The sequence below is a fragment of the Oryctolagus cuniculus genome, chromosome 9, assembly GCF_051225735.1.
Source record: "Oryctolagus cuniculus isolate XC-2025 breed Fujian yellow rabbit chromosome 9, ASM5122573v1, whole genome shotgun sequence".
Classification (NCBI taxonomy): domain Eukaryota; kingdom Metazoa; phylum Chordata; class Mammalia; order Lagomorpha; family Leporidae; genus Oryctolagus; species Oryctolagus cuniculus.
In genome coordinates, this window is record NC_142875.1 from 92,403,824 (window position 1) to 92,424,460 (window position 20,637).

General features: G+C 44.2%; 1 protein-coding gene across 31 annotated transcripts in view; it reads right to left on the minus strand.

Annotated features, from left to right (window-relative positions):
* The window catches only part of ZDHHC20 (zDHHC palmitoyltransferase 20), an 82,787-nt gene extending 70,473 nt beyond the window's left edge, over nt 1-12,314 (minus strand). For 7 of the 31 annotated variants that reach the window (XR_011378913.2, XR_007921211.3, XR_011378912.2 and 4 more), the window contains exon 1: nt 11,998-12,303. Coding sequence is in view for 19 of the 31 variants with exons in the window: in XM_070049154.2 (XP_069905255.2) it covers nt 11,998-12,115 (118 nt within the window). In the remaining 12 variants the exon portion in view is untranslated. Of the gene's footprint in view, nt 1-11,997 lie in introns of all 31 variants that reach the window. The other 24 variants (XR_011378908.2, XR_011378909.2, XR_016213388.1 and 21 more) reach the window with 9 other exon arrangements.
* Between the last annotated feature and the right edge of the window lie 8,323 nt (nt 12,315-20,637).

Sequence of the window (20,637 nt, forward strand, 5' to 3'; positions counted from 1 at the left end):
TCAGGAGCCCAGAACATCTGGGTATCCCATGTGGGTGGCACAGGGCTCAGCACTTGGGCCATCATCTACTGCTTTCCTAGGAACATTAACTGAGAGCTGGATCAGAGGCAGAGCAGCTGGGACTTGAACTGATGCTCTAATATGGGATGCTAGCATCCCAGGTAGCAGCTTAACCCACTGTGACACTATGCTGGCCCCTTTGGACGGGATTTAGTGAGCCAAGTTTTTATTTTATTTTATTTTTTAACATGTCAACATAATTTCAAGGAATCAGTTTCATAATTCAAAACAAAGACTGTAGAACCAATAGGCCATATCATCTAGACTTCTACACCAAAGATTGTAAAATACAGCCGGTTTATTTGTTTTAATTTATTTGAAAGTCAGAGCTACACAGAGAGGTAAAGACAGAGAGATTGGTCTTCCATATATTGGTTCACTGAAGCCAGGAGTGAGAAGTTTCTTCCAGGTCTCCCATGTGAGTGACAGAGGCCCAAACAGTTGGGTCATCTTCTGCTACTTTCTCTGACACATTAGCAGGGAGCTGCATCAGAAATGGAGCAGCCAGGACACGAACTGGTGCCCATATGGGAAGTGGCACCACAGGCAGAGACTTTACCTGCTACGCCACAATGCTGGCCCTGCAAAATATGTTTTATAACTTTAATAAGTACTATTCTATTTGTTTGTGTGTTTTAACATTCAAACATGAGTCAAAGGAATTTATGAGTATGATTTTAATAAATTCAACAAAAAATAATTAGAAGTCAGGGGCAGTCATTTTCCCTAGCAGTTAATATGTCTGGGTCCCCCATTGAAGTACCTGCATTCAATAATTGGTGCCAGCCAGCTCTCACTCCTGACTCAAGCTTGCTGGTAATGAAGACTCTAGGAGGCAGCAGTGATGGCTCAAGTGGTTGGGTTCCTGCCACTTATGTTTCCAGGTTCTGCTTTAGCCTGGAGGAGGGCTGTTGTGGGCATTTGGGAAGCAAACCAGCAGATGGCTTTGTGCCTCTCAAATAAAAAGTAATTAATTAAAAGAATATTGCTTGGGAAAGCAGTGGAAGATGGCCCAAGTGCTTGTGCCCCTGCACCCATGTGGGAGACCCAGAAGAAGCTTCTGGCTCCTGGCTCTGGATTGGTCTAGCTCTGGCTACTGTGGCCATCTGGAGAATAAGCCAACCTCTCTCTCTCTCTGTAACTCTGCCTCTCAAGTAAATAAATAAATCTTTAAAAAAATAAATCCTTAAAAATTAAAAAAGAAACAGTGATAAGTCTAATATTAACACAGTTAAGAGAATAATATTCCCTAAGCAAATCAATATAATAATATGAAATCAAATATCTCTATTAAGAGGAGATAAGGACCCAAATAGATATTTCCCAATAGAAGACATGAAAATGGCTAATATATGAAAACATCCTCGACATCACTAATCTTTGGTGAGACACAAATTAAAACAACAATATATCACCTCCCACTTGTTAGAATGATCAGAAAGATGCAAAATCATAAGTGTTCATGAGGATAGAAAAAGAGTCTCCATTGTACCCTATGCAATTGTACATTAAAATGGGCAGCTTGGCAAATAGCATAAACTTAAACTAGAAAATCCATTGGATTTAGCAATCCTATGGCAGGGAATATATATGAAGGACATGGAACCAGTATATTGAAAAGCTATCTGTACTCTCATATGTATTACACATTACGCAGAATAGGTAAGACTAAGAAACTATGGATATGTCCACCTATACATGAATGGACTTGAAATGTGGTATATAAACACAATGGGGTTCTATTGAGCCTTGAATAATAAGGAAATTCTGTCACATATGGCAATTTACATGAATATAGAGGATATCATGTGAAGTGACAAACCCAGAAGGACACAAAAAGACAAATATATGACTTCACTTATACCTGAATTCTGAAAAACTGAAATGCATGTTAGAGAGAAGAATGGTGGTTACCAATGAGTGAGGGGGGAAGTGGTGGAGTAAGGACAAAGGGGACACACTGGTCGAGGGGTACAAAGTTTCCAGTAGATAGGACAAATGAGTTTACAGTTGTACCACACAGCATGGAAACTATAATGTTGTGTTTCATATTTCAAATTTCTAGGAGAGGCTTTTTTTTTTTTTTTTTTTTGACAGGCAGAGTGGACAGTGAGAGAGAGAGAGACAGAGAGAAAGGTCTTCCTTTGCCGTTGGTTCACCCTCCAATGGCCACCGCGGCCGGCGCGCTGCAGCCGGCGCACCGCGTTGATCCGATGGCAGGAGCCAGGAGCCAGGTGCTTTTCCTGGTCTAGGAGAGGCTTTTAAATGTACTCATCATAAAATATATGAGGTGAAGAATATGTGAATTATTCTGACTTGGAAATTCCAGAATTGGGGCCGGCGCTGTGGCACAGTGGGTTAACACCCTGGCTTGAAGCACTGGCATCCCATATGGGCACCGGTTCGAGACCCGGCTGTTCCACTTCCAATCCAGCTCTCTGCTGTGGCCTGGGAAAGCAGTAGAAGATGGCCCAAGTCCTTGGGCTCCTGCATCCACATGGGAGACCCAGAAGACGCTCCTGGCTCCTGGCTTCAGATCAGCTCAGCTCTGGCTGTTGTGGCTATCTGGGGGGTGAACCATCCGATGGAAGACCCTCCCCCTCTGTCTCTCCTCTCTCTGTGTAACTCTTACTTTCAAACAAACAAATAAATCTTTAAAAAAAATTCCGGAATCAACATTTATCAAATTATACTGTACCCTACAAGTATATACAACTATTTCTCAGTTAAATATTTTAAAAAGGCCAAGATTATCAGGTTACACTAAAAAAGCTAAGAAAAATATAATGTATATATGATAAAAAACTAGTTTTAAGTTTTTTGTATTAATATAAAAAGAATGTTTCAAACACTCCATAGGAGTATAAAAACTTTTTAAAAAGATTAATTTGAAAGGCAGAGTTACAGAGAGAGGGAAAGACAGAGAGAGAGATCCTCCATCCACAGGCCCACTCCCCAAATTGCCACAACAGCCAGGGCTGGGCTAGGCCAAAACCAGGAGGCAAGAGCTTACTCTGGGTCTCCCCTGTGGGTGTTGTGGCCCAAACACTTGGGCCACGCTACCCTACTTTTCCAGGAGCATTAGCTGGAAGCTGGATGGGAAGTAGGGCAGCTGAGACTCAAACCTGGGCCCACATGGGATGCCAACACCACAGGCTGCAGCCCATCCTGGCACAACACAGCAGTGGCCCCAGTAAGAACTCAAAAAAAAAAAAAAAAAAAAAAGTTGGGGCCAGCACTGTGGCTTAGCAAGTAAAGCCGCCGCCTAAAGTGCTAGCATCCCACATGAGCGCTGGTTTGAGTCCCGGCTGCTCCGCTTTCAATCCAGCTCTCTGCTATGGCCTGGGAAAGCAGTACAAGATGGCCCAAATCCCTAGACCCCTGCACTCACATGGGAGGCCTGGAGGAAGCTCCTGGCTTCTGGTCTAGGATTGGCCCAGCCCCAGACATTGTGGCCATTTGGGGAGTGAACCAGCAGATGGAAGACCTCTCTCTCTCTCTCTCCCTCTCCCTCTATCTCTCTCTGCCTCTGTAATTCCACCTTTCAAATAAATAAGTATTTCTTAAAAAAAGAATATTGCTTTATTACAAAAAGTCTACTAGCATCAGACTTTCTATTGAACAGGAACACCAACAGGACCCAATCATAAATCTTGCAAGCTGGATTATTTAGGTACTTAAATATGCATCCATATTTTACATTTATATACTAGAAATACATTTATGTACTAGAAATACAGCTCTAAATTAAACTATAAATATGTATTTAAAACAGGAAAAATACAAATTGGAATGTGAAGCGAACAATAATGCATGCATTTTTGAAGACCTCTTTTATTGCAACACAGAAAAACCTCAAAAACACTAAGCTATGTAAAAGATACCAAACACAAAAGAACACTTATTGTATGATTTCATTTATGTGAGATGTCCAGAAAAGATATATGGAACAGAGAACATGGATAATGGTTGCCTTTGCTATAGCTGGGAAGAGGGATTAACTGTAAATAGACATGAAGAATTGGGCGAGTGATAGAAATGCTCAAAAAGTGGATTGCTGTGACACTGCACAAATGGATAATGTTAATAAAAATCACTGCAGTGTACCTCTTTAATGAGTGAATTTTGTATGTAGACTGTATCTTGATAAAGTTGCTTTTTGAAAAACAAAGGTAAAATCAAAACATTTACAGGCACAGAAGATCAGAAATGATTCATTACCAGCTGACCTATACTACAATAAATGTCAAAGGAGCCCTTCAGGAAGACAAAATAATACCAGATGGAAATATGTATCTATAAAAAGGAACAAACAGTACCAGAAATAGTAACTAGAACAGTATATATGTAACATGTGTTTTTTATTGTTTATTTATTTTTATTTTTTTGAAAGGCAGAGACAGATAGATCTTCTAACCACTGGTTCGTTCCCCAAATGCCCACAATGGCTGAGGTTGGGCCAGCCTGAAGTCAAGAGCCAGGAACTCACTCTGGGTTTCCTATCTGGGTGGCAGGGACCCAATTAATAAGAGCCATCACCTGCTGCCTTCCAGAGAGTGCATTAGCAGGAAGCTAGATTTGGAAATGGAGCAAGGACTCAATCCTAGATACTCTGATACAAGATGTATATAAGGTGCATCCCAAGTACCTTAACTGTGCACCAAACACCCACCCTTTTTAAAAATTATTTAAATCTTTTAAAAACATAATCAATTGTTCAAACAAAGTAATAGCAGCATAGTGTGAGGTTTAAAAAAAATGAAATGCATGACAACAGCATAAAGGCTGGGAGAGAAGAAATGAAAGAATGCTTTAATAAGGTACTTTATGTAAAGAGCTGTACCACTTGAAGGTAGGTTAGGAGAAGTTAAAGATGTATGCTATAAACTGTAAAGCAACCATTAAAATAACAAACAGAAGGAAAAGGTAGTATAAGTCAAACAGAAGATTAAAAAAGAGCTAATTCAAAAGAAGATAGAAAAAGGAAACAGGAATGGAGAACAGATAGGACAGATAAAGAACAAATGGCAAACAATATACTTAACTGTACCAAGTATTACATTAAATACAAATGGTCAAAACACTCCAATTAAAAGGCAGAGATTTTCAGATTGAATAAAATACCCAAATATACACTTCTCACAAGAAAAACATTTTAAATATAAAGAAACAAGAAGGTTAAAAGTAAAAGAACAGGGCAGACTTTCTAGTCTAGCCGCTAAGGTGACATTTAAGATGTCTGTATCCACATCAGAGCATCTAGGTTTGATTCCCAGCTCCAGCTTCTGATTCCAGATTCCTGTTAATACAGACTCTGGAAGGCAGCAATGATGGCTCCAGTAACAGCAGACTTGCCACCCGAATGGGAGATCTGGATTGTTTCTGATCCAGCTTTGGCCCAGCCCAGTCCTGGCCATGGCAGGTATTTGGGAAATTAACTGTTCACTTGCTTGCTCTGTCAAAATAATTTTTTAAAGATTTATTTGTTTATTTGAAAGTCAGAGTTACTCAGAGAGAGGAAAGGCAGAGAGAGAGGTCTTCCATCCGCTGGTTCACTTCCCAATTGGCCTCAATGGTCAGAGCTGTTCTGATCAGAACCCAGGAGCCAGGAGCTTCTTGTGGGTCTCCCATGCAGGTACAGGGGCCCAAGGACTTGGGCCATCTTCTACTGCTTTCCCATGCCATAGCAGAGAGCTGGACTGGAAGTGGAGTATCCGGGACTCAAACCAGCGACCATAGAGGATGCTGGCACTGTAGGCAGCAGCTTTACCTGCTATTCCACAGCTCCAGCCCCAAAATAAATTAACTTAAAACAGTTTGTTTTCCCATGTGGGAGACCAGCATGGAGTTCCAGGCTCCCGGTTTCAGCTTGGCCAGCCATTGACATTGGGGAGTGAACGAGCAGATGCAAGATATCTTTCTATCTCTGTCTTTCTGTAACTCTGCCTTTTAAATAAATAACTAAATCTTTTAAAAATAATTAAAAAAAATAAAAGGACAAAGAAAGACATACCACGCTAACACAAATCAAAGAAAGGTTAGCCAACATGTAACTATGAGGAAATTTTAAAAAATCTGCCAAACAATATCACCAGGGATAAGCAAGTTATTTCATAATGATAAAAATGGACAATTCATCAGAGAACATAATAATTTTAAACTGTTCATGTACTTTATTACAGATCTGAAAAATAAATGAGACAAAAATGGATACTGGGCAAATGTTGTAGCATGGTGGGTTAAACTACTGCTTGCAACACCAGCAGCTCTTATTAAAGTGCCCATTTGAATCCTGGCTGCTCCACTTCTGATCCAGCTCCCTGCCATGTGCCTGGGACAGCAGTAGAGGATGCCCCAAGCGCTTGAGCCCCTACCATCCACATAGGAGACAAGAATGGAATTTTAGGCTCCTAGCTTGGGTCTGTACCAGCCCTACGTGCTGTGGCCACCTGCAGAGTAAACCAGTGAATGGAAGATACTCTCTCTCCTCCTCTCCTCCTTTGCCACTTTGCCTTTCAAATAAATAAACTAATTTCAAAAAATTTCAGAAATACAAAGAAAAATAAACAAATCCACAATCACAGTCATACTTCTCTTAATAACTGAAAGAACAGAAAAGCAAGAACAAGCATTCAACAGAAGAGTTGAATGCTACCAACTTGCTTTAATTAACATTTATGGAGCATTATGACATAATAGAACACTTAGTGCACATGTAGCACTGGTAAGACAGACCACCACATTTTGGGCCATAAAACAAATCTGAATATATTTTAAAGAATTTAAGTTGCAGAAAGCATGTTCTCTGACAGTGTGGAATTAACTCTGAAATCTAATAACTGAAAATTAAGTAGCATACTTCTAGAATAATCAAATCATGGGTATCAAAGGTGAAATAATCAAATCATGGGGGTCAAAGATGAAATCAAAAGTGAAATGAGAAAACCATTTAAATGGAGTGAAAATAAAAACATGATGTAAGGGGCCGGTGCTGTGGGTAAAGCAACTGCCTGCAGTGCCGGCATCCCATATGCAAGCCAGTTTGAGTCCTGGCTACTCCACTTTCGATCCAACTCTTTGCCTCAGCTTGGGAAAGCAGTAGAAGATGGCCCAAGTCTGTGCGTGGGAAACCAGGAAGAAGTTCCTGGTTCCTGGCTTTGGGTCAGGCAAGCTCTGGCCATTGTGGCCATTTGGGGAGTGAATCAGTGGATGGAAGACTTCTCTCTCTTTCTCTGCCTCTCTCTAACTCTGCCTTACAAATAAATAAATAAATCTTTTTAAAAAACCTACAACGTATCAAAATTAATGGTGGAAGTGACATTGTGGTGCAGCAGGTTAAGCCACTACCTGGGATGCTGGCATCCCATACTGGAGCACCAAAATTCAAGTCCCAGCTGCTCTGCTTTGTATGCCATTCCCTGCTAATGTGCCTGGGAAGGCAGCAAAAGACAGACCACATGTTTGAACCCATGGATTGTGTTCCATGCGCCTGACTTTGTGGTCATTTGGGGAGTGTACCAGCAGATGGAAGATCTCTATCTCTACCTCTCTCCCAACCTCTCTCTGTCACTCTGTCTCTCAAATAAACACAATAAATCTTAAAAAAAAAAAATGATGGGATAGAACTAACATAACATTTAGTGGTGATTTATAGGACTAAATACCTAAGATGCGCTCAAATCAATGACCTTGGTTTCCACATTAAGAAACTAGAAAAAGAGCAAATTAAACTCAAAGTAAAAGATAAAAGGAAATAGATTAATCAATGAAATAGAGAAGAGAAAAACCATAAGAATCTTTTGAGATCAATAACACACTTCAAAACCAACTATTTTAAACTATGTTCAATGACAGTATTTATTTATCCTGTGTCTCTAAATTGGAAGGAGTTGCAAGAAGTATTTGATACAAGCTCAGGTTACAGTCCCACTGTGTAATCTTTCTGCCTCAGAAAAAGTAAAAGATATACCCATCCTTGGATAAACCAAACATGCTTGCATATGTTTAATTATAAAACTAGGAAGCTACAGAGACTGGGATGGAAAGAAGGAGGGTCTCTCTCGCTCAGAAGCAATCTGTCCAAATGACTGAGGGCTTACTATGGGCCAGGCATTTTTACTGCCTGATACATTTAGGAACCTCCACTGCTATTTTTGAAGAGAAAACCACCTTCTATAAACATATCATAGACGAACATATAATAGACACTTCCCTGAGTGTCCAGATCTGCACAAGTAAGTAAACTAGTTACTCACTGCATAGTGGTTAATTTTAAAACACGGGTTCAGGAGGCAAACCACTTGAGTTCTAATTCTGATTATGTTATTCAGTGTCTCTACATCACCCTGGGGAAACTGCTTAGCCTTGTGGATTTTGATTGTGAGTATTAAATTGACACATTCATGTAAAGTTACAACCAGGATCCTCCTTTCCTTCTAGTTTGATGAAGAATATCAGTAACTAAGAAAATTCTATAAAAATGCTTAATGGCATATAATGGAAAGCACACTTCAAGTCTTCCTATAAAGGTATATGCTTATATATTTCAGGGGAGGGCCATTGCTTATGAAATATAAAAATACCTAAGTAGGATAAAAGATATTTTTGAGAGTGAATATACTTTTATACCCACCTTGATATTCCAGAGACACTGCAGACTTCCAAATTCCAAAATCAGCTATCAGTATGAAACACAATCTCTAAGACCTCTTATTACTGAATAGTTGAAAATTCTGCCAAGCATTGGACCTTAATTGTTGCAGAATGTTTTAACTTGATAAAATCCTAGAGCTTTAATTTCTAAAGGATGGACCTAAAGTCCAGCTAATTGACTTTCAAAAATGTCAACCACTTTAATAACCTACCACCCTATTATGGACCAAACAATTACTGTTCCACTGATTCTCACTGGTCACTAAACGTTTAACAGACGTATGGAAACATCTAGGTCACATTCCAATAGTCACTCAACAATTATATGACCTAACCAAAGGACTGAATCACGTAGAATCTCAACTTCCAGCTCTGTAGAGACACCTACGCTCTGAGACAAGAGAATTAAAGAATAGAGTGAATGGAATATCCCTTTTATGCTCACTAGCACACGGTGCTTCTCAATTCATATTAATTCCCTTACTTTATATGAAAGGCTGAAAGAAATTAGGAACAATTTAAGACTTTTGGCAGCATGGTCTAATCACACCTTTTGATATTTTTGACAGAAGTTATGGATAGGTCAAACTGTGAAATCGGAACATAAATGCTCATTTTTAACCAATATCGAATTTTTAGTGTTCTTTCACAAACTTTACTTCAAAACCACTAACGAGAATTAGAATAGGGTGGGACTCGTCCAACATAAGAATGATACAACTTTTGGAGTGAATGTCCACTTCAAAGAAAATACTATAAAGTAGGTATCATTAGTTAACTATTACTTTCTGGAAACAGCTGCAAAAAAAAGCTAAATCTACTCAATTCTAACTGACTCAACATGTTGGCATCCAAAGGATGAGACAAAACCATTATATTCAACAGATTGATGCTATTATTGTTTGGAAATAATATTCTACAACCAACTTATTATGGGCCTACATGTAGGGATAGTTTTCCTCAACATTAAACATATAGGTGCAAAGCAATTTTCTTAAGGGCAGATCTTTAAAAATGTTTATTTTCATCTACTGAAAGGCAGAGTGAGAGTGAGAGAGAGACACACAGATAGTGAGTCTTATCTACTTGCTCACTCGTCAAATGCCCACAACAGCAAGGGCCGGGCCAGCCTGAAGTTAGGAACCCGGAACTCCATCCAGTTCTCCCACATGGGTGACAGGGGCCCAAGCACTTACTGCCTCCCAAGATGTCTTAGCAGAAAGGTGGATCAGAAGCACAGTAGTCTGGGTCTAAACCAGCACTCTGATGCAGGATGTGGGCCACACAAGGAGCCACCTGAACTGCTGAGCTGCAACACCCCACCCCACCCCCCACCCCCCACCCCCACCCCCGCCAAGGGTAGGCATTTTAATTTAAAAACTGACCCTTGGGGCTGGCATGGTGCTGTGGTATAGCCAGTAAAGCTGCCACCTGCAGTGCTGGCATCCCACATGGGCGCCGGTTCTAGTCCGGGCTGCTCCACTTCTGATCCAGCTCTCTGCTATGGCCTGGGAAAGCAGTGGGAGATGGCCCAAGTCCTTGGGTCCCTGCACCAACGTGGGGGACCTGGAAGAAGCTCCTGGCTCCTGGCTTCGGATCAGCAGAGCTCCAGCCATTTGGGGAGTGAACCAGCAAATGGAAGACTTCTCTCTCTGCCTCTGTTTCTCTGTAACTCTGCCTTTTAAATAAATAAATAAATCTAAAAAAAAAAACAAAACAAAAAAACAAAAAAAAAAAAAACAAAAACCATAGGGGGTGGCTGTTAGCACAGATTTAAGACACCACTTGGAATGCCTGCCTGGGTTGCAGTCTGATCTACATTACCAATCTCAGCTTCTTAATTATATATGTGACCCGGGAGGCAGCAGGAGATGGCTCAAGTAGTTGGATCCCTGCCACCCATGTGGAAAACGTGGACGGAGTTCTCAGCTCGCAGCTTCCACCTGGCCCAGCCAGGGCTCCTGTGAGCATCTGGAGTGGACCAGCAGGTGGGAGATGTCTGTCTCTGTCTCTCGGTCTTCCAAATAAAAACAACAAAACACCTACCCTTAAATCTTCTCAGCCAAAGTATTCTCCATCTACAGAGCTCGTGTCTTAACCAAGCAGCTGGCTGAGAGTCACGCAAATCCGTCCTGAGATGCTGCTTCTGCCACTTCCAGGGAAAGCGGGTGGTACACTGCTTTTCACTCAACAACTAGTACCTATCTCATCCGGTTCTTCTGTCAAAGAATACTAATGGTGATGTTTCTGCAGAATAAGAACTAGGACTACATCATCCCAGGGTACTTCCAAGAGATCGCTTTTACAGGCACCATTTACCACTGGGTCCTAGGTTTTCATAAAAAAAATTGATACAAAAAGCAGATGTATACACAGCAACAGGGAGGGGGGGACTGACATGAAACAGCCGCATACCCAAAGCTTATGAACAATGTACACAAGACAGAGCAATCTGGGCACAAATGTTCACACACACACACACACACACACACACACAAATAGTAGCTCTGAATGTTCCGATGACAACCAATTTCCTTCGATCTAAAGACAACCCTTTTTTAAGCAGCAAGTCAGGGAATCAGGTGAGAACTGGGTGCTAAAAACCAACCAGGGAAATGGGAATCACGAAAATAAAACAAGACCCTGGAAGCTGAAGCTCTAAGATACACCAGCCTCCACAATGAACGGCCAAGAAAATCAGAGTCGAGCTCTGTGTCGCCCCCACTCACTCGTCCTGCCTTAAAGCAGCGTTCTGTACCGGTCGCTGGATTCAGACTCGAAATAAATGAACTTTAAAAAGGGTCAAGTGCCAGCAAAAATCAGCAGCGGGCGATCTTGCCTGCTCTCGGGCCAGGGAAGACACGCCTCCCTTCCCCCACCCCCAGCCGCCGGCTCGTCGGGTCCCAGGCGTTTCTTCCCGCGCTGTTTGGACAAAACAACAATCTGGAAGGCACAGATTTGTCTTCCACCAGACATTAACAAAAGCAGACAGGGCCTCACGCGCACCTCGAGACGACCCCCACCCCCCGAGTTCGGCTCTCGCAGTTCGAAGAAAACGCCTCTCTGAACATTCCGTCACAGAACGCTGAGGAGCCGCCCGGCGACCGCGGAACCAGGAAGCTCTCGGGGCCCGCGGGGCCCGCAGCCTCTGCCCGGGCAGCGGCCGCGCCGCTCGCCCCCGAGGACGCCCGGAGGCCGCGCCGCGGGCGTGAACAAAGCCACAGGGGGCCCCGCGGCCGCCGACCCCCGCAGGCCCGCCTCCGCCCGCGCCCGCCCGGTACTCACACACGCACAGCTCCACCACGTACGCGTAGTAGGACCAGGCGACCACGAAGGTGATGAACAGCACCGGCACCCAGCCCACGATGCGCTGGCAGCAGCGCCAGAACGTCAGGGGCGCCATGTTCCGCCGGCCACGGTGCAGCTCAGAGCCCGACGGCTGCGGGGAGCGCCAGTCCTCCAGCGGCGGCTCCTCGGGCGCTCCCGGCGGCTCCCCCGCCAGCTCCTCGGTCTCCGAGGCAGAGTCCGTAGGAGCGAAAGTGTGAGTCGCCGGCGCGACTCCTCCCCTCGTGGCGCTCGGCCCGGTCCCGCCCCCACCCCTCATCCCGCACCCCCCTCCCCGGCGCCCACCCCGCCCCCGCCCCTCCCGCTGCGGGCCGCGGCTGCTGGTCGCCTCGCCGTCGGGGGCGGGGCCTCCGCGGCCAAAGGAGGCGGGGCCCGAGGAATTGGGGCGTGGCCTAGGCTTCGTGGACGCCCAAGGGGCGTGGCGGAGGTGGGTGGGGACCGGCCCCGGGTGGGAAAGGGAGGAGAGACTGGAGGGAGAGTGGGTGGGAGGTGGTCGTGGCGTTGTGGGGGTGGGGGTCTCACCGAGCTGAAAACACCCCCGGGGTGGAGGACATCGGTTAGCAGTGGCTTTTGTGAATCGAGTTTCAGGGTGGGGAGGCGACTGCTGGAATTGGTCTTTTAGCTGTGGGCTATGGGCCTTGTCCTGAGTTCAGAACTTCCTCCTGGGGTGGTCCGTGGGAGTTGGGCGTGTGTTCAGCTGTGACACAGCCGTGTGAGTGCGGGACGCAGGCGGGGAATGTATTCTGTTCTATAAGCCGCTCCCTGAGATTCGGGCGCACATCCCTGGTGAAGAACCCTTGTGCTGTGAGACAATTTGATCCGGGTTTCAGGAGGAAACCCTTCGGTGTTTTTGAAGATTCAAACCCGTAGGTGCTTGTGTTTTTAGGATGGAAGCCATCTGGATTCCGTCAGTTTCATTTGGAGCCCAAAGTGAGATTGAGTTGTGAGAAGGGGAGCGTGTACCTTGCTCCCTAAATGACTACTGAAATTTCAAGAATTTATTTACAACCGGAGATTGCTAAGCAATGCCTGTGATCATAACAGAACCTAGCGACGGCACCGTGAAGACGTCATAACCCAAGGTCAAAAGCTCTGGAAGAAATTCCAGACAGCGCTCTTAATACCAGTTCCTCTTACCGGCTTGTCAGTTTTGGTTAGACTGAGATTTTAATGAGCAGTAGACTGCACACTGGAATCTCCATGAAGATACCTCCTGCCCCTTTTACAGTGTGATACAAAGGGAATAAAAGCAAGTAATCATTATTTAACCTCCGCAATTCCTGCTTAAAGGGATAAAGCCTATGTAAAATATTCTGTTCTTCCTGATTTTATGCCTTACAGTCACGTTGATGGCAAAGTTGACACTGGGTTCTTACAGAGCATTAAAGGGAATCAAAATAGGCTGTTTAGGGGGGCTGTGCTTCAGGATTGATTCCTGGACTGATGTGGAAGAACACAAAGTTCTTTCTGCTGCCAGCGCTACCTATCAAAACCGTGCTACAAAGCCCGGCCCAGATGCTGTGTTCTGCACAGGCTCTGTGTCAGCTGGAAATGATTTCTTTTTTGTTATGTCATTTTGTTTATAACACTAGCTATAAAACTAATGATAACATTAGTTTCCCAGGGCTGCTGTAACAAAATAGCACAAACAGAGGCTTAAAAACAACAGAAATTCATCTGGTAGCTCTGGAGGCTTCAAATCCCTAAATCTATAGGGGCGAATTCTTCCTGCTTCCTAGCTTTTCTTGCTATCATCAGTGGTTGGGGGCCCTTGGCTTGGAGGTGCGTCAGCCCCACCTCTGCCTCCACTGTCGCCTGGTGTTCCCTCCTGTCTGTACATCTCATGCTGGATTAAGGGTCTGCTCTACTCCAGTCTGACCGCACCTGGAACAATGACAGCCATGGAAACTGTTTCCAAATAAGGTCACATTCTGAATTACTGGGGTTTAGGGCTTCAGCCTATCTTTTTTGGGGGGACACAGTTCAACACGATTTCGACACAAGCTGAAATGTTTCACCTTACCTACTACTTCTTTAAAGCTGGACATATTGTATATGCTTTCTGCTTTCCCTCAAAGTACCTTGAAAATAGGAAATGTTTAGTATCTGTTAATGGACATTTGAAGGTTTTCATCATTATCTTCCATTCTTCCTGACTTTTGGAATCACCAACCAGATCCATTCTGACTGACTGCCATGTGTTCTAAGAAGGTGCTGACTGTTACATGGGACCTAGAAAGTATTCCTGACCTATTCCCTTGTCCTAAAGTCTTTGGGGTGAGCATTCATTTGTAGAAGGTAGTAATACATCATTCCTTTGGGAATGTGTCTGTCTTCTGGGACTATAGAGTTAATGCTCTTTTGCCTGTGAGCAGTGGGAGGCAGCATTCTTCCCTTTCCATGTTGAGCTGGTGAGTTCGCTCCATCTCTGCTGCAGATTGTGACAACCGGGAAATACTTAAAGCCTTTAGGAAGGGTAGTGAAGTGAGAAGAATTACATCGTACAATTCCTTGGTTATGGTGGGAAGAATGGGGACTGGTGGGAAGAAAGTCCGGCCGTAGGGAGATCCGTTCGGAAGCTGCCGTAGTTATCCAGGCAGAGTGGACAGTGGCCTGAACTAGAGTGGAGGCAGCAGAGAAATTGACAAGAAGGCTACTCAGGGCTTCAGACTGGCTTTGATACAGCGACTCTGCTCCCAAACATAGTAATGGAAGATTAAAATAGAAAGCCAAGAGGGTAAACACAGGCACAAACTTCGATCTCCAGCATCCATTCTCCCCACCCCCCAACAAGGTAGACAGAGAAATTGTGCTGGTCATACGCATGGCTTTTAATGGGAGTTGGAGGACATAATCAGCTCCTGACCCTGGAAGTCAACCAAGCTACCAGCTGGCTTGGGACAGGATCTATGATTCCCTCATTATAACCACCAGCCAGGAATCTCAAAGTACCATGTTAACTTCTAATTCTAGATGGGCAGTAGAGGCAGATATGAAATCATTAGGATGTATAGAAACCACGTATATGGAGATATAGAATGAGTGAAGAAGAAAAGTCACAAATTAAAAATCAAACTACACTTCAAAAACACACAAGAAATCTAACACCAACAAAGGATGCAAATAAAAACTAGCAGATTGCAATTTATGCAAAATAAAATTTATTATATGAAGGAATCTGATGAAGACTTTAAACAATATTTGACACACATGTACAATGAGGTAAATGAAGGAGTAACTTCCATCTAAAAAGAATATGAAATTTCAAAGCAAAATAACGGGCAAACATGGAAAAAGGACAGATTGTAAAAATGTCCATTTAGAATTCTTCAGAATAAGAAGGCACTGTTGTCGAGTTAGCAACTCAATAGACAGAAACGACTCCAGCCTGGGCACTACCACAGAGGGACTGGCGTGCATGCTTCCTGCTGCAGCGGGGATGAACCTTCCCGTGGTCCTTGGACTATGTCAACCCAGCCAAGGGAGGGTGGGGAGGAAGTTGGAAACACACACTAAGAGCATACAACCAAGTTCCCTATTTCTACCGATGCTGGTCAGGATGACCTTCCCCAAGATATGGCACGCTGGCATTTGAGGCAACAGCAGAAGCAGGCGGGCTTCTCTGCCTTTCTCCAGCCAAAGAATTCTCTGACCCTCCCCTGAAGTGACCCTAACACCCTCGTTCAAGAATTGCCCTCCTGGTACATGGAGCAAAGGAATTCTTCCTCGTGTTTCTTTCTTTCTTTTTTTTTTTAAAGACATGTATTTATTTGGAAGGCAGAGTTACATAGAGAGAGGGAGAAACAGAGAGAGAGAGAGAGAGAGAGAGAGAGAGAGAGAGAGAGAGAGAGAGAGACGTGTCTCCCATCCACTGGTTCACTCCCCACATGACCACAATGGGCACGGCAGGGCTGGGCCTGGCTGAACCTAAGAGCCCAGAGATTCTTCCAGGTCTCTCACGTGGGTGCAGGGGCCCAAGCACTTCCACCACTTTCCCAGGGGGCGTTGGCAGCGAGCTGGATCGGAAGCGGAACAGCCAGGACTAGAACAGGCACCCAGATGGGGTGCTCGTGTCACAGGCTTAACCTGCTGTGCCACAGTGCCCACTCCCTTCCTTGTGTCTTAAAGACACAGAGACATAAACAGACCTTGCTGAGATCCCCCAGTGTATGATTATTAGATTAAACCCTTCTGTCTTTTGAACATGCTTCAGTGTGATTGTCCGTAGGAACACACAGCTTTACTCTGACTCTTCATTTCAGAAGGCTCCTGTGTCACATCAATTTAATATAAAATATATGTGTATGTTTTTCTCTTATTAATCTTTGCCTATAGGTGACTCATCCATGAACTTTGTAATGAATGAGAAATCTTTTCTATACTACCAACAATCAAAATATTCTTTGAGGTCGGGCATTGTGGTGCAGCAGGTTGAGCCAGGGCTTGGGACGCCTGCATTCCATGTCAGAGTAATGCCCTGAAGCCCAGATCCTTTACTGCCAGTCTAGCTCCCTGCTGGTGAATCCTGGGAGGCAGCAGCTGATTGATCCAATAACTGGGCCCCGGTCTGCCTGCTGAGGGCATTTGGGGAGTGAACCAGCAGAGGGAAGATTTCTCTTTTTCTTTTCTTTTTTCTTGAGATTTTATTTTAAAAAATTTTTAATTACTTTTTAACAGGTTCAATATAGTTTGTAGATTGAATTCTAAGATATTCCCCTCCCTCTCCTTTTCTTTCTTTCTTTCTTTTTTTTTTTTTTTTTTGGTTTTTGAGAGAACTTATTTTGAATTTACATTACAATAAAAGGCCTAATATTTCACTTAATAAGAAGTTTAACAAGTAAAAAGCAAAAAACCCTAGTTAAGTGGGAATAAAGACAATGGCTATAAACAATAATTAAATGGAAAAATGACCATTTCATCCATACACAGTAAATTTTAAAGTAATGACAAGTCATTAAAACTGTAGTAGTATGATATTCTTTTTTAAAAAAATGTTTTCTTGTTTCTTTAAGGATATTTATTTTTTTATTTATTTGAAAGGCAAAGTTATAGAGAGGCAGAGAGAGAGAGAGAGAGAGAGGTCTTCCATCCGATGGTTCACTCTCCAGTTGGACACACAGCCAGAGCTGCGCCACTCTGAAGCCGGGAGCCAGGAGCTTCCTCTGGGTCTCCCACATGAGTGCAGGGACCCAAGGAGTTGGGCCATCTTCTACTGCTTTCCTAGGCCATAGCAGAGAGCTGGATCGGAAGTGGAGCAGCTGGGACTCGAACCGGTGCTCATATGGGATGCAGGCACTGCAGGCAGCAGCTTTCCCCACTATATGACATTCTTAACTGTTGGTTTGCAAAGGTATAAAACAAAGTTAAATCTTTCCCTGACACACTGCCTTTCAAGTAGATGAACACAAATATTTAAAAAAAAAAGGCTCACAAAATATTCTTTGAGGGCTATGTCTTGCTTTAGGACTAGATGAGCTAGGGGAAGTTGCAGGTTCATCCTTTAGTGCTGCACTTGTGGGGAGAAACGAGGTGCAGGAGCGGGTTTGAGGCTGGTAAGGAGAAAGAGTGGGGAGTCAGAGCTGATGGGGAAACAGAGGCATCCAGGGCCGGGGCTCCATCTCCTCCCCACTCCAGCATGTAGCTCCACAGCCTCCTCCAGCCTGTCCTACATGTTCATTCCTTCCTTTATTCACTCCACAATAAACACATTCTGATTATCTGCTGTGTGCCTGGCACTAGGCCCAGAGACACTGGGGAATGAACAGAGACCCAATCTTTGTTCTCACACAACCATCATTCTTTCTTGTTTGCTGTTCGTTTCCACCCCAGGGTTGGAGCAAGCCTGTAGGAAAGCCAACTTGCTGAGCACACTCTAGCGATCTGAAATGACATTCAACCCTGCTCTGAAGGGCAGGCCTCTCTGCCACCTTCCCGCTTCAGCCCTCTCCCCGCAGCCCTGCGCTCTGTCCGGTCTGGACCTGTTCCTGCTGGCCACTTTTCTTCTCCTTGAACCTCAGCACTCACTTGCTTGGGTAGTGCTGTTTCATCTGCACGCTTGGCCTGCAAAGGTTCTATGGAAGGAAATTAGCAGGCTCCATAAAAAGGTTCATGTCAGGTTTATTCAGGGCCGAGTATCAGTGCTGGAGGCCGGGGACACCCAAGCCCAGTGACTTTTAATGACCTTGGGAAATGTTGGAACATGGTCAGACTCTAGTCAGCGTTTCTGTGTTCCGTGCCAATATATGTTCATGTGTCATTGCACAGTGAGCATGCATTGGCTTGAGCTTATTCCGGGTCTCCCACATGGATGCCGGGGCCCAAGCACTTGGGCCATCCTCCTCTGCTGCTTCCCAGGCCATCAGCTGGAACCTGGATGGGAAGTAGAGCAGCTGGGACTCGAACCAGCACCCATATGGGATGCTGGCGCTACAGCTGGTAGTTTTAACCCACTGCACCACATCGCCAGCCCCTGGAGATTACTTTTTAAAGAGCAGATTCTTTTTTTTTTTTTTTTTTAATCATCTCTAAAAAGGCCACTGGTTAATTTTTTCAAAAGATGTTTATTTTATTTATTTGAAAGAGTTACAGAGATAGGTAGAAAGACTGGAGCTGGTTCTGGGTTTCCTACATGGGTGCAGGGGTCCAAGGACTTGGGCCATCCTCTGCTGTTTTCCCAGGCCATAGCAGAGAGCTGGATCAGAAGTGGAGCAGCGAAGACTTGAACCTGGTTCCCTTATGGGATGCTGGCGCTGCAGGCCGAGTCTTTAACCCCCTGCACCACAGCGCCCACCCCTGCCACTGGTTAATTTTAAGAAGAACAATTCTAGGGACAGATAAGGACTGTATTGATAAAGAACAAAGGATGGCTTGGGGTTGCTCTGGATGTCCAAGACAGAAGCAGAACTTATATGCACATCACTCAAGTCAGATCGAGTGGTGGGTAAGGTCAGTAGTTCTGTTGGGACACTCCTCGCACAGGTCTTCCTAGGGGTTTCTCCTGAATACTTTGCAGCCTTTTTAGGGGAAGCTTCTTCTCATTTCTGTCCTTTCTCCCTCCCCAGAATTCTCCACCCTTCCCCAGATCAGGCCTGAGCCTCCTCCAAGCAGCCTTCCTGCCTGTCAAGAGGCTGGGTGCATATGCTGATGTTGGACCCACCTCTCCTCCCCAGCCCGTGACTGCTGATTGCGCAAAGAGTGCCACCCGTACTGCCTAACCCTTAAACTGCAGAAGTACTGCATGCATTTGTGGAAATGGGTCCTGGTACGTGGTAGCTTCCCGCGCCCCGTCTCTTTCCATTTTAGTCCTTATATTTTGAAATAATTTTAGATTTACAGAAGGGTTAGATAGTACAGAGAGTTCCTATATAGCCTTCACCAAGCTTCCCCAAATGTCACCTTATATAACCATGGCATCTTTATCAAAACAAAGCAACTAACATGCTACTAGCTCACTGACAGACTTTAAAAACTGAATTTCACCAGTGTTTCTACCAAGGCCCTTTTTCTGTCTCAGGATCTTGAATTGTGTTTATTCTCAATCTTTCTTTGTTTTGCATGGAAAAACACTTTGGAAAAGTACTGGTCAGAAGCCCAGAAAGACAAATAGCTCCTGTTCTCACTTATCTGTGAACTCTAAAACAATCAAACTCATAGAAACAGGGAATAGAATAGTGGTCACCAAGGGCAGGGTGGGAGGGGGAGGGAAGGGGGACTGGTTAAAGGATACAAACTTTCAGTTATCCTAAGAATAAATTGTTGTTATCTATAGCACAGCAGAGGGACCACAGCTAGTAATATGAACTATTGGCATTATGTTTTAAGTTGCTAAGAGTAATTTCAGGGGGCTGGCACTGTGGCCCTGGCCTGAAGGGCCAGCATCCCATATGGCGCCAGTTCTAGTCCCGGCTGCTCCACTTCCTATCCAGCTCTCTGCTGTGGCCTGGGAAAGCAGTAGAAGATGGCCCAAGTCCTTGGACCCCTGCACCCACATGGGAGGCCCGGAGGAAGCTCCTGGCTCCTGGTTTCTGATCGGCACAGCTCCGGCCGTTGCGGCCATCTGGGGAGTGAACTAATGGATGGAAGACCTCTCTCTCTGTCTCTACCTCTCTGTAACTGTCTTTCAAGTAAATAAATAAATCTTTAAAAAAAAGTAAATTTCAGATGTTCTCACTACCAAAAAATGGTTAAGTATTTGAGGTGACAGATACACTAATTAGCTTGAGTAATCATTCTCCTTTGTAGACATATATCGTAAAAGCACTTTGAATTCCAAAAATATATACAATTATAGTTTGTCAATATACAATAAAAACTTTTAAATCCTCAGATCCAAAGCCGATTTAGAAAAAAAAATGCTTTATTCAATCTGCAAAAAGAATGAGCCATAATAAAGACATGTAAGAGTGGTTTCTGAAAAGAGAAAGCAAAAAACAAAAAAGAGAAAAAGTATTTATCGGAAATTTTGTAGAATGCCCCTCTGGTGGCTTTGTGTGGTGTGTCCTTGTGGCTAGCTGAGGCTATACGTCTTGGTGTAGACAATTAGAGGCCATGTGCCTTTCTCCTGGTTCAGGTGCTGTCTCC